The sequence below is a fragment of the Peromyscus maniculatus genome, chromosome 12 (assembly GCF_049852395.1).
Source record: "Peromyscus maniculatus bairdii isolate BWxNUB_F1_BW_parent chromosome 12, HU_Pman_BW_mat_3.1, whole genome shotgun sequence".
Lineage (NCBI taxonomy): Eukaryota > Metazoa > Chordata > Mammalia > Rodentia > Cricetidae > Peromyscus > Peromyscus maniculatus.
Window position 1 is genome coordinate 19,991,557 of NC_134863.1, and position 16,809 is coordinate 20,008,365.

The 16,809-nt window shown below is 45.2% G+C and overlaps 1 protein-coding gene across 3 annotated transcripts in view; it reads right to left on the reverse strand.

The window, feature by feature from the left end:
• Positions 1 to 6,600: 6,600 nt before the first annotated feature.
• The window catches only part of Mb21d2 (Mab-21 domain containing 2), a 119,150-nt gene continuing 108,941 nt past the window's right edge, over positions 6,601 to 16,809 (reverse strand). For all 3 annotated transcript variants that reach the window (XM_006974466.4, XM_042259122.2, XM_076548665.1), the window contains exon 2: positions 6,601 to 9,429. In XM_006974466.4, the coding sequence (XP_006974528.1) occupies positions 8,165 to 9,429 (1,265 nt within the window). In that variant the 3' untranslated portion in view covers positions 6,601 to 8,164. The remainder of the gene's footprint in view (positions 9,430 to 16,809) is intronic.

The following is a 16,809-nucleotide window of genomic DNA, read 5'->3' on the forward strand; positions in this document are numbered from 1 at the left end:
AATGTTCCACAAGGCTCCAATCCCTTTCCAGAAATTCATTCAAGGCTGGAACACAGTATATGAATAAACTATAGACAGTTCTTGCATCATTTTCTTCCAAGGCATCCCGTTCTAAGAACCACTTTAAGCCAATGGTTTAAGTGATTCAACCTTCCTAATGCTGCGACCCTTTAATACGTTTCCTCATGTTGTGGTGACCCCAACAATAAAAGTATTTTGTTGCTACCTCACAACTAATTTTTCTACTGTTAGGAATGGTAAATAGCTGATATGTGACCCCAGTGAAAGGGTCATTCAACCTCAAAGGGGTTGCAACTTTCATGTTGAGAACCACTGATTGAGCAAACGAAATTCAGAAATTCCCTTCACTAGTGACTTGCCGCCCTTCCACACAGGTGACTGACTGTTGGTTACATGGGCTGCTGTATAGTGGCATTTGGAAGCAGGAGTACAGAGAGTGTGAAAACATAGTCTGTACATTCATTGAAAACTCTAGCCTAGCACCTGCAGTTTTCTTATACAAACTTAGAGAGCTTGCCAAGATAATTTTGGCGGGATAATGGGAATGCTTAGAAAGCAAATTTTTCTAAGAAGTCATGGCAAACTGGGGCGGGGGGGTTGGGAATATATAAAAGAATCAGGAAATTGAAATGTGAAGGTTTGAGATCTGTCAAAAGATTGCAGGTTATTAAGAAAAAGGAAACAAGCAATTTCACAGACAGCCTTGAGAAGGGCCTGCTAATTCACCCATGTCCTGTATGACTATTACCTAAAAATACTATAAAGGTTGAGACTGGGCATAGATTTAGGGAAGTAATGGACAACTGGGGCTAAAGTTCAGGATGAGTCCAGGCTGAGAACGTCCTTGTAAAGCCATCCTCAGACCTGCCCGGCTCTTTATTCCTCTGCTGTACTTTGTAGGTTTCCTCCCAAAGACATTAGCATAGAGGAGAAGGCCAGAAGGTGAATGTGACCCAGAGGAAGGTCTGTCCTCGCTGGACTCACGCTGTGATCCTGTCAGAGTCACAGGGTTTTGATGGGAGACATTGTCCCCAAAGGTTTCCACCACAAGGTGAACACATGGGAGGTAAAGATCAAATTTAAGTAAATTATATATACAATCTAGTCACTGTCACATGATCCCAAATGACACCTTTTTTTTCCATTCCCATATAAAACTGAACAAAAGTGACGTGTGAATTAGTCAAGGTCAATGCTTTAGTGTTATTTTAATGACTTAAGAGCTGCAAAGCCTTCAGTTTGCCAGTAAAAATCCTTTTGTAAGCAATGGCTTGTAAAGTGTCACAAACAGCTACGTGGAAAATACAGAAAGATCTGTATCTGTGACAATAAGCCTGACTCTGGGGAGCTCTCAAACCATATGCCGCCATGGAAAAAGACGGGAGCAGTGTCTGCTCATTGCTCTATCCTATCCAAGGGGTACCTGCCACGTCCTTCCTTCTCAGTTCACCTAGAGTCCATGCCTGAGTCTGCAAATCCCACCCATCTCTCCTACATAGACTGTTACTGCTTAATCTTCTCTGTGCTCATCTTCTGTCCAGGTAACTATTTTCCCTCTACAGCCAACAGTTATCCATGCAAAGGGGATTTTTTAGAGGTCCACAAATCTCACCCCTCAGTTTACAAAGAGCAAGTGAGTCCTAGAAATGGGAAATGATTTCCTCAAAGGAAGGAACAGCCCGTGATCCAGGTGGCCCAGCTCATCTGCCCTGTAATGAGCACAGGGCCATCTTCCCTGACCTTCCAGGATACTGAAAAAGTCTCTTCTTTCATCAGCTTCCTATTCTCAGAACTCTGATCTGGGAAATGTAAGAAAATATTTTGGAAGTAGCTGCCCATCAACCACAAAGGATCTGATGTGTTCTATCTTATTTTACATAGTGAAATGGGAAGTTTCTTTGCATTTTAGTCCCTTAAGCAAGGAAAAGTTTGGCTCATATAACAGGTATTTGCTTAAGCCTTCCAAGAAGAGGCTGTGGGGAGGACCATAGGACAAAAGTTAACGACAAAGTTCTGTTTTTCAAGATAGCAATGGTCACCATAAGGAAGGTCAGCTCTCCCGTGAATCAGGCACGTATGCTGCCATTAAAACTGTATCTCAGTCTTTAATTTGGATTAGGATCCCATTCCAATTTTTAAAGTTATGAATGTAAAAAAATATAGATGTATAATGTGTAAAGGCAAAGAATTTAGAGTGTGTATTCTCTCTCAATGTTTTTACTAGATGCTTTCAAATTATTAAACATCCTATTTTTAAGCCTTAAAATTATACACAATTTAAAAAATACAATCTTTCATTTTTTATATCATGTTGTTGGCTATACTCAGTTCTTAGGTATAACTAAGACCCTCAACTACACCTTTTCTTCAAAAGAGCCTCTCCCCTTACATCTTGAAAGGAGTAATGTTTTGTGGATAGTAACCTTCTTTATTTCACTTCCTCTGGCTCTCAGTTCAGGAACCACAGTGACAGTATGGTCACTTTGACCATTTTCCTTCCATCAACCAAAAACTTCATGCAAGTGGTTACTTCTCTTCTCCTTGAATCACTCAGTGATAAATTTCTCCAGACACCCATCTGTTCTGCTGATGGACACACTCTGAAAGTTTGCCCAAGACTTGTGCTATCTGAATGCGGATCCTGATGAATTATATAAGCAAATGTATCCTAAATAGTAAGATTAGAATCAGACCCCAGAGGCATCATGACACAGGAAGTTTTAAATTTCTTTTTAGAAAGATTTATCTTTAATTATGTATATGTGAGTGGTAGGGTAGTTGGGTGTTCATAGTGAAGATATCTGAGGAAGTCAGAGGCATTGGATCCCCTAGAGCTGGCACACAGGCATTGTGAACCACCAATGTGGGTAGTGGACACTGAATTCTGGTCCTCTACAAGAGCAGTACATGCTGTTAAGCACTAAGCCATCTCCTCAGCCCCAAAATTTTTAAATTTCTAAAACAGACAAATGGGTTCAAGCCCTGACTCTTCCTTAATTATCTGAAACCTAATTTGACTTATTATTGAGCCACAGAGTGTTTAGAGGTTCGTGATGATTAAACAGGCTCACGAATGCCAAGGATCAAACAAGAACTGCCATACCAGGTGTCCTGGAAGTGCCCATGCTGCCCACTTTGGACATATTGCTGCAACTTAATGAGATTCTTAACAACAACAACAACAAAAAGTGCTGGGAAAGCAAAGACTTCAAACTTTTAAAGAACTGGCTCTATAGATCTAAAATTGAGATTTCTTTGGAGACTGAAGCAATTTTAGCTAGCTAGTCAAAGCCAGGGAGGAGAAAAATAAGAGTCTCAAATCTGCTATTTGACAGACATGAAAGCAAAATGAAATCTTACGGTTGGTTTTACGTTCTCACATTTAACCCTCTTTTCCTTAACTAAGTGATGGCATTGACGGCAAGGGAAATTAGATCATGGAATCCTTACTAAAGCCCCATTAACAGTCCATGGATCCTAGGCAGAGACGGGGAGAACCCGGGCAGCATAGGCACTAAAGAACTAGGTCTTTAAGGGTCTCTGCGTGATAATGAGTCTTTTGTTGTGATCTCTAGTTGTCTTGAGAAAGGGCCTCATACAGACACAAGGTGGCCTCCAACTTACTATAGGGAGTGTGGGATCTCTTATTTCCTTAATAATGAACACACAGATGGGGTTCAAGGATTCCAAACAGCCAGACCACCATACTTCTGGGTGACTGTGGCTATTGGGATGTGCTACCCTACAGTATTGTGTAAAATAGTGGTTGTTCAAGCTGTGCCTTGCCTTAGGTGACTCCATTTTAAGTGCATATGCAGAGGCAGGGAGACTCTGCACTGTGGATATGTGAATACCATCCAGCACCACCCTCGAGGCACAGGATGGTAAAGAACTTATTCTTGAAAGTGGAAGAGAGGCAACTATACTTCTCACAGAGTCAGACTGGAGGGGCACATGGGCACATTAAAATCCTGTCAGGGAAACCAGGCTTGAGAACTTACTGAATAAGCCAGACCAAGGAAAAGTTTCCACCTCTCTCATCTGGACCCCAGAGGACACTCAAAACCATGATGAAGGACCCAACTGACCTGTCAACACTTAGTGTGTGCTTCAAGGACTGACATATCGCACCTGTCCCAGCTTCAGCTCTGCTCAGTCCCCACTACTGATACCTGCATGGGGAGCTCATCTGCAGCTTGAACTCAAGTCTGAGGCTCAGCTCAGTTTGGCACTACAACTTGATTTTACAGTGTTGTGCCCAGGTCGCAAGACCCCCAAGCAAGACCACCACAGAGCCATTATCCAATGCAAGCACAGAGGTTTTTATTAACAAAACAAGCAAGCTTGGTCCACCATCCACCATCCACCACAGCAGGTGGAGAACGCCCCAAGCATTCACTTTAAGGGATTTATATAGGAAAAGTTTACATGCAGCTTGGGATTGGATGAGGTGGGGGGTTGGGGGGTAAGCATAAGGTTACTAATTGCTAACAGGATTCAGGGTATCTATAGAGACATAAATTTTTATTCCCTATGTCCTGCTTTTGTTGACACATTCAGATTTATTGTTGCAGTCCTACACTCCTCTAAGGTCAACTTCTGGTCAGTTGAGACCATTACTCCCCATACCTTGTTTTGCCAAGTCCAGGATGCATAGATTTATTATCCCAGCCTTATAAGTTCAATTTCTGATCACTTCTAAAACTGCTGGTCAGCAAATGCCTTTGGAGGAGGGGAGGGGGAAGCATCCCTCAAGATGGCTACTGATTTTTCCCTTGCAATAGCACATGCAACAGCCCTCCCACCAGAGTTAATTATGAGCTCCCCTAGTCCCATGATATCTGCCTTACATCCCTCAGCGTCCTGTTTCTGCTTCTGAGTGAGGCCTTTTTGGGATTTCCTGAACTCTGCTGTGGCCTCTTTAACTTCTGTAACTATTCTATCGCACACACATGTATGTGTACACACACACACACACACACACACACACACACACACACATACACACACACCTTACACTTTGGGAGTGGTAGAGAGATGGTCCAATGGTTAACAGGACTGAGTACTTCCTGGTCTTTCTGAAATGTAGAGTGTGGTCTCACTCTCTTCCTGATGATCCAGATGCAGAAATCTCAGCTACCTCTCCAGCACCATGTCTGCCTGCCTGCATGCTGCCATGCTTCCTGCCATGATGATAATGGACTAAACCTCTGAACTGTAAGGCAGCCCAATTAAATGTTTTCCTTTATAAGAGTTGCCGTGGTCATGCTGTCTCTTCATAGCAACAGAAACCCTAAGACACAAGGTCATACCCCAATAGCCAACATCAGGTGACTCATAACTACCTGGTATAAAGCAATCTTCTGGGCTGTAGGACAGCCTGGTGAGAACTCAATGGAATATGTTTAAGGAAAAAGCATTAGGCAACATCCCATACTTTTACCCTTGACCTCAGAGTGTCTTAGGTTTGTGGCCTGGACAGGAATTCTGGAGATTAAACAATGGGTGCTACAATTACCAACACCCAGAGGTCTTTTCACATTTCCATGTGAAATTTAAATATTGTGCTCTCCACCATGACTAGATGTGGAAAATGAAGCTAATTGTATTTGAGACGTTGGTTCTGGATATGTCCTGACAGTACAACAGACTTTAGAGCAGTGGTTTTTTTTTAATAAATTTGCCCACATCAATCATATATCTTTGTTTTAACCTATCCAATTAACAAAATGGCTAAAGTAGTTATACAGACTAGACAGGAATCAATGAAATCAGCATATACCAGCTCTAAATATAAGGATACAAGGATATGAATCCTTCATAGCTATCCCAGAAAGATAAGGTACACACACCAACCAAAACGGCTCAGCTTGGCGTATTTGTTTAACTATGGTGATGAACTGAACCTAACTCAAAACTAATTAAAATACTGGTGATGAGGAAGTCCACATAACGGAAGCAGCCTTGGGCTTGGGATTCTGAGGACTCACGGTTTCATTTCTATCTCCCACAGTGCCATCTGATGTCAGCTGCCATGACTGGGTAATAGTTGTCAGTACCAATATAACCCGAATGCTTCCTCCTCCATATTCAGGAGGAGTATGTGCTTCTCTTCCGGCTCTCCATGGGGTACGTCCCCAGCTGGAAGAACTGGGATTGGATGGCACTCCTTCATGTTTGTGACCAAGGAAAAATAGGTTTGTATCTACTGGCTTTTCTAATCAGGAGGCACCTCTGGATCTGGGAACCAGTTGTTTAATGAGGTCATACTTTGTGTGAAGGATAAGTATATACCACCAGGAACATGGGAGGAAAGAACACAGGCTGCTCACTATGTAGACTTCTAAAGGCAGAGGCTGTACTTACTGTGACCACTGCCACATTGCTAAGAAGAAAACAATTTCAAAGCTGGGTGTAGTGATACATACTTGAAATCTCAGCACTCCGAGCTCAGGCTGAAAGATTTAGAGTTCCAGGCTAAAAGTAAGGGGCGACACAGTGAAAATGGGAGGAAAGAAGTGTGTGTGTGTGGGGGGGGGGGAAACTTGGGAGATTACAAAGCAATAATGACAACAAAAATTCCAAGGCCAGTATGCTTCTTTTTTATTTTTGTGTTTGAGATTGTTGAATGATTTATAAGCATTACATTAATTCCCATGCAAAACTCCAAGACCACATATGTCTGATTTCAATTGGCCAAAACCCAACCTATGAGTCTGGACGTTCAAGACCCAAACTTTTCCGTTAGCAGACATCATGGGTCATCTAGACCAGCAAGCCCATCAATGACTCCAGCACCACTGTCTGCCTCATTCCGTTCACACCAAATCGGGCCAGCGCCACCCCCCAGCACCTAAATCCCACAGCACCTAAATCTGGCAAATCGTTTCAGTCAGAAAATAGGACTCCTTTATCCCAACACAGCCACTCAGGTTATTTCCTGGTTCCTGCTCTACGGTGAAACCTGCTTTGACCAGGTACGATATCTTCAATTTGGGGATAATTCTGCCTGTCTGTTTTCCATCAAGGTCTCAGGAGAAATAAAGACACTTTATAAAAGGAAAGGGGAAGAGAAAAATCTCTAGACCCCCCCCCAAAAAAAATAAATACAAAGACACCCACTTTGTCAAGTATTATCTTCCCAAGCTTTAGCTAGTCACTGAACAGGTATAAAGCTTTAAAAACTTCCCTCAGTAAGGCAGGAACCAGAACTATCAAAGAGGGTAAAACGGGACCCACAATTAAAGGAGAACTAGACAAATGCAGAGACTCATTCTACTGACGGAGAGAACAGGACTAAATGAAAATCGACGGTATTTCCAGAACGGATGTTAATGTACACTGAACACACACATTGCAGCTCTAACAATGGCAAAGACTTCATTAGTGCAAATAACAATTAGAATGGTGTGCTCCTTGATAGGATTTAAATAAGGCTTCAAATAATTACAAACACTAAAACTAACATTTGGAAACCTTAATTCTGTTTGGAAAGCTATCACACCCCCCCTCCAAACCATCCAATGCTTGCTGATTCGAGGACAATTACATTCAATGAGGTTGCTCAGAACACGATGTATATCATCATTCTTTCTCTCGAAGTTTCCGTCCGGTAGAAACGGGAAACCGTTCCGATCGCTGGTCCAAAGGAAAAAATGCAGCCGGCATGCACAGGGCCTCCAAGTTCTTAGGACTCTCAGATACCCATCTCAGTGAAAACTCAGAACAAGGTCAAAAAACAGAACGGAAGCAGAAGAGAGTTCGGATACGTAAGAATGAAACGTGTTCCCCCAAACGCACCAACAAATCTACGCTGGGTGTGAGAGAGAAAACAAGAAAGAGGATTCATGGGCAGTGTCGTCTATATGGCTCAAGTTCTCCTTAAAAATGAACACCATAAAAAAAAAATATGCGACAATAAACCAGAAAACAAACAGCAAAATCAGGCAGAATATGAAATAGTAATAATACTGTTTCAGAGCCTGCACCATCCTGCGGAACCAGGAAACTTAAAAATGTGTCCTTAACAAATCCAATGTCAGCTGGATATGTAAAAAACAGGACAGAAATCGCACACCACACTACACGCTACCTAAGTCTTAGAACCAAGAAGGAGAAGAAAAAGAAAAGGTCAACAAATCCCTCAGAAAAATTTATCATCGATTCTGAAGTGGGGCCTCGTGACGTCGTCGGGGTTAATAAAGACCGAGATGGACTTCCCTGGGTTCTCAGTCACTAGCTGCTGCAGTTTTTTTGCCAGGCGGTCGTCAGGCTGATTGGGGTCCCCTCCATCCGACTGCGGGGAGGGGATGCTGGTGGCGCTGCCCCGCCGCTGCAGCTTCAGCGTCAGCCGATTGGCCGCCTTCACGTGCTCGATGGCCGTGCGCAGGTGCTCGGCGGGATCCGAGCGCACGGAGGACAGCTTCCGGGCGTGGAGCATGACCGTCTCCTCGGACAGGTGCTCCAGCATGTTGCACTGGGGGATGAAATAATTAGGGCACATCTTGTTGACCAGACAGTGCTGCAGGTCGTCAATGAGGCCCAGCAAAAAGTGGGCTGCATAGTCTTCCTGAGCCAGGTAGCTGGCGGGGAGTCGGTCGCAGGCCCAGAGCATCATGCTCCGCAGGTGATAGGGGCTGATAGCCTTGGGCCTGGACAGCAGTTTGATGATGATGGCTTTGCAGGCCTGGTAGGCCTGCATGAGACTGCCCGAGATGCACTTCTTCAACTGCACCTCGCTCCTGGCAAAGGACAGTCGCCACTCATTGTCCTTCTTACCCTTGTAGGAGCAAGCTGGCACCAAGTAAAAGCCACTGATGACCTCTTCCTCAGTGATCTTCCCATCCCAAAAGTGGTTCTCCATGAGCCAGCTCTGGGCCACGGCGGGCCAACCTTTGAAGGACACCACGGGGACAATGTCGTACAACATGCGGCTGCTCCCCACGCCCAGGATGATGGAGATGATGGTCCCGTTTTTTTCTACCTTCTCCACCTTTGGCATCCCTCGCTGGGGTTTCTTCTGGATCTCCGAGAGGACGATGCTGATGGAGTCGTAGAACCAGTCGGCCACTTTGGTGGGGGAGAAGAAGTAGTTGGTGGCGCCATTGATGTGGTCTGCGATGGTGCAGCAATCTTTCCACTTGCTGATGGTCCCCTCGTCGAAGAGCCGCAGGCTCAGCCAGGAGTGGCACAGGGCTGAGTGGCGCATATCGAGTGTCACAGGCTGATTACGGTCATGCAGCTTGAGGGCCGGCACCAGAAGCGTAAAGTCCATGTCGTAGTCAGTGCCGCGGGCATAGACGTTCAGCTCATCGAGGTCCAGGTCCACCACCCCTTCTCGGACTCCTCCAGAGAGCAACAGGTACTCGTTAGCCACAGGGAGCTTTTGATCTAATTTCTGCACCATCCCTAGGAACAAAAAGAGACAACACTATTACAGGAAGCACATGGCCATGTGCGTTACTGTGGAAAGCTCTGACCTCCAACAGTGAAAGGCACCAGCCCGAAACCAGATCTCAGGCGCTGCACAGACCCAGCTAACAACACTGCTGAGGGCCTGCCCTTGCTCAGGGGGAAGGACTCTGACAGATCATTAATGTGAAAAGCAGTATCACGTTCACCGTCAACTAAGCCTCCTCCTCCCAGGCCTCCCCTTGAGTAGGAGAGTCCCCACACACGCTCAGTCATTCAGTCTGAGAGCCTCCATATGCTCCAACTCTTCCTGACCTTGTACCGCCAAAGCTCATCCACATCTCATCCCAATGCCCTCTGTGTGTGTGTCTCTCTCTCACTGCCGTCCCTGGCTCTCCACGCTGATGTCAATCACGTGAAGTCAGCCTAGTGTTTTGCCAAGCCCGGCTCGCTCGCCCAGCTTCTTCTCCCAGCGTGAGTATTTCTCTGGGCCGGAAGTTCTCAATGTGACTGCAGAGGCTTTCAAAGGACAATGTGATCCTAACTCTGGCACATCATCTGACCTTTCTGTTTGGCACTGGTCTGGAGTTACAAAAGCATGTGCAGCTATGGGTGATTTAGGGGGTAAGTCGAGGCAGTGTTCTGAAACAGTGTTGGTGGCCGATGGTTCTGAACCACTGCCATGTGCTATTGCCGCTAAGAATAATAAGCTGAAAGTTGGGGGTGTAGCTCAGGGGTTGAGGGCTTCGCCTAAGCATGTGCAAGGCCCCGGGTTTGGTCCCAGCACTACAAGCACATGAATAAAAGAATAAATGAGCAAAAATCAAATCTCACTTATGAAATCCTTCATGATTTGGAAATAAATGGTTCAGAGGGAGAGGAGGAAGAAGAAGGGTAAGAGAAAGAGGTTAGTATAATATATATATATATATGTATATATATATATATATTAGTATACTATATATAAATATATATTATATGTGTGTATAAAAAGATCATAATGAAATACACTGTTCTGTACAATAAATACACTAACAGTTTATAAAGAACAAAAATCCTTGATGAAGAGAAATGGGTGGTTTTATTAAACCTCCCTCTCTGACCAACTAGAAAGACTCCTTTTCTCATCATTGAGTGGCGGGCGGACTCAATCACAGACTTCCTCTGCCTCACAATCAAGTATGGAGGCTAACTTCAGGAAAAGCACTCTGGGAATGAGCTGTATCTCGACTTCTACCTGCCCTTCCTGGGCTCCCTCCCAGGGGTGTGGAACTGGAATGTTCTTCAGTAAATATCCCTGACTCTATCTCAGAGGCTGCTTCTGAGGACTTCCAGCTGTGACACCGCACCCTACCCAGGCCAGCACAGGCTGAGGACCCCCAACTGTAACACTACACACTACCCAGGTAAGCATGGGCTTCACTAGAAACCACACAGAGGAATTTCATCTTCCTTTGCAAATGGTTGAAGACAGCCAAATCAGCAACAGGTAGATAAATACCCCCATCTTGGCTGTTACCATGTTTCAATGTCAGCCTCTTCTTTTTGTAATGTAAGACGACTTAACCCAGGATTGAGCTATGAAAGAATCAGATTGAGCCTTCTGATTTCAAAGTCTGTGATGAACTCTGCTTTGGATTCTAACAGTTTTCTTTAGGCAGACTTGCGCAAAAAATAGCTAAAAGCTCCCTTCTTCTCCTTCTGCCGGCTGGAGAAGCTGTGGCCACTTGCACTTGGTGTACAGATCCCTGGGGGTTGGGAAGCGGAAGCATGGTAAGCTAAAAATCTCCCTTTCGCCCTCTGCTGGACTGGGGAAGTAGCAGCTTTTACCAGCTGTATATAAGGAACCGGAGCCGTCCCTGCCGGAAACATAGTAGTCTTTCCTTCCAACAGCTGCTTCCACGCTTAGTTAAAACTAACTTTTCTTTCCAAGGAGCCAATATAAGGTGCTTGGCCAAATTCTAGAATTCAGGAGTTAGGCTGGTTTTGAACACTGCTTCTCTCAAAAAGTGCAGAACTTCAGCAGCCTAGGGAGCATGGGGCTTCACTCTCTATCCTCATAGAAGCTGAGAACTCACTTGCAAAGACGACACTCATCCTGGGATGCACGCACTTCCATCTAGCCCTCTTGAGACTGCTAGCTCGCATCTTTATAAAATTGTGATGAAAAATCGGAGCCTACCCCAACTCTATCCACCCCCAGACATCCTCTTTGCCAACGTGTCCGGCTTAAGTTTAAGCCAAGCTGAGCTGATACTGGCTATCGTGGCAGATGGATTACCAGGGGCTCTGCATGGACACAGAGGGGCAGGGGAGTTCACTGCACCTGTGGATGCAGGGTTTGTTGTAACAAGTGTGCCTCTGAACGGACTCCCTTTTGCTCTCAGTCACATCTGACCTCAGGAGCAGAGCACCAGAGGAGGCTCCAGCCAGCAGAGCTCACCAGCAGAAACGAAAGGAAGAACAGACAGCAGCCCTAGTCTGCTCTCCCCAGAAACGCTGGCTTCTATCTGCCCCTAAGAAACTCTACAACAAGGCCATCTTCCCATATTCCTCTAGGCCAGTGGTTCTCAACTTTCCCAATGTTGCAACCCTTTAATACAGTTCCTCAGGTCCTGGTGACTCCAACCATCAAGTTATTTTTTGTTGCTACTTCATAACTGTAATTTTGCTGTTATGAATCATAATCTAAATATTTTTGGAGATAGAGGTTTGCTCTATGCTTTGATTTTGTCTTACGGAGTAGTTATTATTGACGAAGACCTTAATATTACTCTTTATAGACATGGGGGGCCTCAAGTTTAGGGAATAAGCTCCATATCACCCCATACTACTTTGTGGATCTTCAGAACATCAAGTAAAAGAACAAACTAACTCCATCATAGCATAAGACACACACATCCTATCTTCAAAGCCCCCACTTAATAAATACTAGGTAGGTAAGTGGTATCAGTGTCTATGTAGAGACTATGTAGAGTCCCTTTAAACATACACACACACTTACACACACACACACACACACACACACACACACACACACACAATGCTGGAGAAAGGGTTGTAAAGTTTTAATGTCTTGTAACTCTAGTTACATTAGATAAATCATCTTTGGTTAGGTATACAAGTATCTTTGTGTGATCTCAGAATATTGGTAAGTGTGCTACCGCTTTCTTGGCTTCAACTCTTGTGACACACACAATTAGCAAACAGAGCTTTATTCCAGCAGTGATTCATAATGATGGGCACAGTGTGGGATGACAGTGAAAAAGTCCTCTGTGACTCCGATACACCCTCTAGGGTGACAGTGCCCTGGACTGATAAATAATGAAAACACCCTGTAAAGATACCATGGCTTTTACTTTGCAGGAAGAAATGCCTTTGTCACACTCAAGATCCCAAGAAGCATCCTTAGATGTAGGCAGGGCTATCTTTTTCTAAGAACATCACCACCATCCAAAGAATTCTTAATGGCCCAATTTGTTGGTTTTGGCATCCCTCACTCATATCCAGAAAATCATCTGTCTGGAGTATCTCTCTCTCTCTCCCTCCCTCCCTCCCTCCGTGTGTGCGTGCGTGCGTGTGCGTGCGTGCGTGTGTGTGTGTGTGTGTGTGTGTGTGTGTGTGTGTGTGTGATGTACAAAAAGAAACACCTAAGATTCCGAGAAATGACTCACTGAGGCCACACAGCTTTAGTGACATCACCAAGACCACTGCCCTCTTCTCATACATGCCTGCAGAGGTCAGAGTGCCACCTACACACTGCTCTTTCTGTGACAAGGACCCAGCTTAACGGGAATGCAAAATGGCTTGGAAAGGAAGCAGCCAGGCTCTCCAGGCAAAGCGCTGGCTTTGTATTTTTGTTGCTGGAAGCTGGACTGTGACCTTGGACCAGTAACAGATCATATCTAGTTACCTACAGTTATCAAGAAAGAATGGACCCAACTGGCCTTGAAAAATGCCATTAATGTTCCCAAATAAATAGAATGCACAATGCTGGAAACACAGAGGGTAGTGGTGGGGCCTTCTAGCTGTCCAACGATCTCCTAGTCACCATTCATGTTCACATTGTGGTAAGATTTTATAAAGCCAATGAGTCAGTGTTATTCTGTATAACTGCTTAGACAACTGCACAGAGTTTTATTTAACACACTGAAAAATCTGATTAACAATCCAGGCATGGCCATGGTCATAACTATTCAGTAGTGTGTATACAAGAGTAGGAATAACTCAAAGGTGTCCCCTCAAAGAACGTCCATGGTCTTTGCCATTTTTGACCCTGATCAATATACATGAGCGCTGGGACCAGAATAAGAGGCCTGGGAAGGTGTCCTGGGTTTGTCATTTACAATTTAGATGAGCCTGATAAGATATTGAAGCTTCCTGAGTTTCCAATTCTTTATTTAAGCAAATAAATAAACCATCATCACAGAGTTGATACCAACTATCTAAGCATATAACAGACATAATTCACTTTACACTTAAGTGCGTCCCTTCCCACCACCTATCAGCCTGACATTGCAAACCAGACTCACGCTAGAGAGTGGTTTGGAAGCTCAAATAAAGCAACCGAACAAAAGCCTCCAGCACATTCAAGACACCCAAAACACTAGATGAAATGAAATGGATAGCGTAGCCTCTCCTCTGGCTATAACAAGACTTCTGTTGGACCAGGACCATGTCCCTGGGTGGCAGCATGTTGGTGTACACACAGTTTGGCAAAGAGAGGGCAAGCTGGATTCCACCAGTCCCTAGGATGTGCGGACTGAGGAGCTTCAGCAGCTCCTTGGGGGCCTTGACCTGGATGAATGATGGCCCTTTTCACCACCTACGACAGTGGCATGCCGGCTTTGAGGGGTTCTCTTGCTCCTAAATCAGGTAATAACAAAATGAACATGGCACAGAAATCACCAGAGGTTCCGCCCACGAAAGCTACGTCATTGCCAAGTCCAGCAATGCCTTGTAGTCAAGGTCTTATTTTCCCGTGTCTAGACGGACTTTGGGATCAGAAGGCAACAGTCTGTGCAAAGTATCATGTATTTCAATCAGTGTTAAAACCTCATTAGCTGCCGGGCGGTGGTGACACACGCCTTTAATCCCAGCACTCGGGAGGCAGAGGCAGGAGGCTCTCTGTGAGTTCGAGGCCAGTATGATCAACAGAGCAAGTTCCAGGACAGGCTCCAAAGCTACAGGAAAAAAAAAAAACCTGTCTCAAAACAAAAACCAAAATAAAACAAAACCTCGTTTAGCTATACCATGGATCACAGAAGGGCTGGCAGCATACATGTATAAAATGGTGTACTTGTCAAAAAGTCAAGTAGAGTAAGGGGAACAAAAAGCCTCGCTAGTTCATTATTTCCCTTTCAAACTGAAGTTCTAAAAGTCAGTGGCCTTTTCAGAGACTACTAAGCTGTTGTAGACATGAGGTTTTCAAGTCTGTACGTGTACAATGAACATGACTAAGAACTCTATGCCTCGCTTTTCTTAAAACTGCAGAGTACCAGCTCTGAGCATGTAAGGTAGCCACGGTGAATTGCAAAGCGCACATCTTGCAGTGAGCGATCGGTTGCTTTAGTTGTCAGTCATCAGTACCCTGGGAGTCCAGACTTGTATAAGGGCACACGTTAGCAACACGTTTCCCACTCAGGAATACGGAGCTCCCTTTGGAAGATACACACAAAGTTTCTGTAACTCAGAACAAGTTACTGGCAAGACTGTGCGTCTCGGCTCCACACAGCCACGTTCGAGAAAGAAGACCACTCACTTCCTCAATGGCAAGGACAGTGGAACCAAGAGCCAGGGCCAGTGTGGGGCCAAGGGGCCATGTTAAAATAGGAAGATGAGTTGGAGGCCACACGCAGAACAGTCAAAAACCTTTAACACAAAGACCTGCAGACTTAGCCAAGTCCAGCCACCTCTGCCTAAGACCCAGGAGGCTGGTTGCTATTGTTTTCTCATTTGGGGTTGTATATACAAACTAGTTAATCACTCTGAAAGTTGAGCTTACTGGGGAAGGAAAAGGCCTCAAAACTTGTTGAATTCATCCATGCGTGGGATGTTAAGTACTTACACCCACAGGCACCAGGGATACCCGGGTGAAGAGAAATGGTCTCCCAGGCATAATGCTTACAGTTTTGCAGGGAAGCCAGATGCTGGCTGTGTCCATCAGGAGACTGTGCTGAACAGTAAACCGAACATCTCAAAGACTTGAACAGTGTTTCGCTTTCCGTTCACGTGATAGGACTGCCGGGGGTAAACTGAGGGCTCTCCTTCCCTCCACCCAGGGCAAAAGTGGAGGGAGAAAGACTACTCAGAACTTTTGCAGCCCCTCGACTGTGTGGGGTAAGAGAAAGCTCTTAGGAGATGGAGTTTTGTCACGGAAGTGAGAACGCTGGCTGGAGACGGTGCAACATTTCGTTCACGAATCAGTATCCCAAACTAGTACACTGTCCCAGCCAACTGCAGGGAAGGAAGCACACCCTTCCCACATGCTGGGATGGGAGAGGGCCAGGAATATTTATTTGGTAAACAGCATACATAATCACACATAATAAACATAAAATTGAAAGTTGAAATTAAAAACACGAAAGGAAATGAGTAAGAGTACTAGCCAAAACACAAGAGAAAGAGGAGGAGGAGGGAAAGATGTTTGCCCTGGGGAATGAACCATTCAAGAAGACCCAGGGATTCCTTCTAATAACTGATGAATTGTGCTAAGAAAGAAGAAATTAGCTTTACCTGTCATCCTGGTATGTAGAGGGTACAGGGATAAAAAGCAAGCCTACCATACATGGAATGCATCTTTACCAGGCACAGTTTCCTTACCATCCTGCCAGCCCTGAAAGCAGTGTGCTCTTCAAGGGATGACCACAGTTTCCTAACCATCCTGCCAGCCCTGAAAGCAGTGTGCTTTTCAAGGGATGACCACAGTTTCCTCACCATCCTGCCAGCCCTGAAAGCAGTGTGCTCTTCAAGGGATGACCACAGTTTCCTCACCATCCTGCCAGCCCTGAAAGCAGTGTGCTCTTCAAGGGATGACCACAGTTTCCTAACCATCCTGCCAGCCCTGAAAGCAGTGTGCTCTTCAAGGGATGGCCACAGTTTCCCAACCATCCTGCCAGCCCTGAAAGCAGTGTGCTCTTCAAGGGATGGCCACAGTTTCCCAACCATCCTGCCAGCCCTGAAAGCAGTGTGCTCTTCAGGGGATGACCACAGTTTCCTAACCATCCTGCCAGCACTGAAAGCAGTGTGCTCTTCAAGGGATGGCCAGTCACCATGTTCAGCGGAGATGAATACTAAAAATGACAGCGCGCGATGGAGGCAGGGGAGATGTGTCTGCTACTAAAGAGCCCGCTCCTGAACACAGACGACAATGGAGAC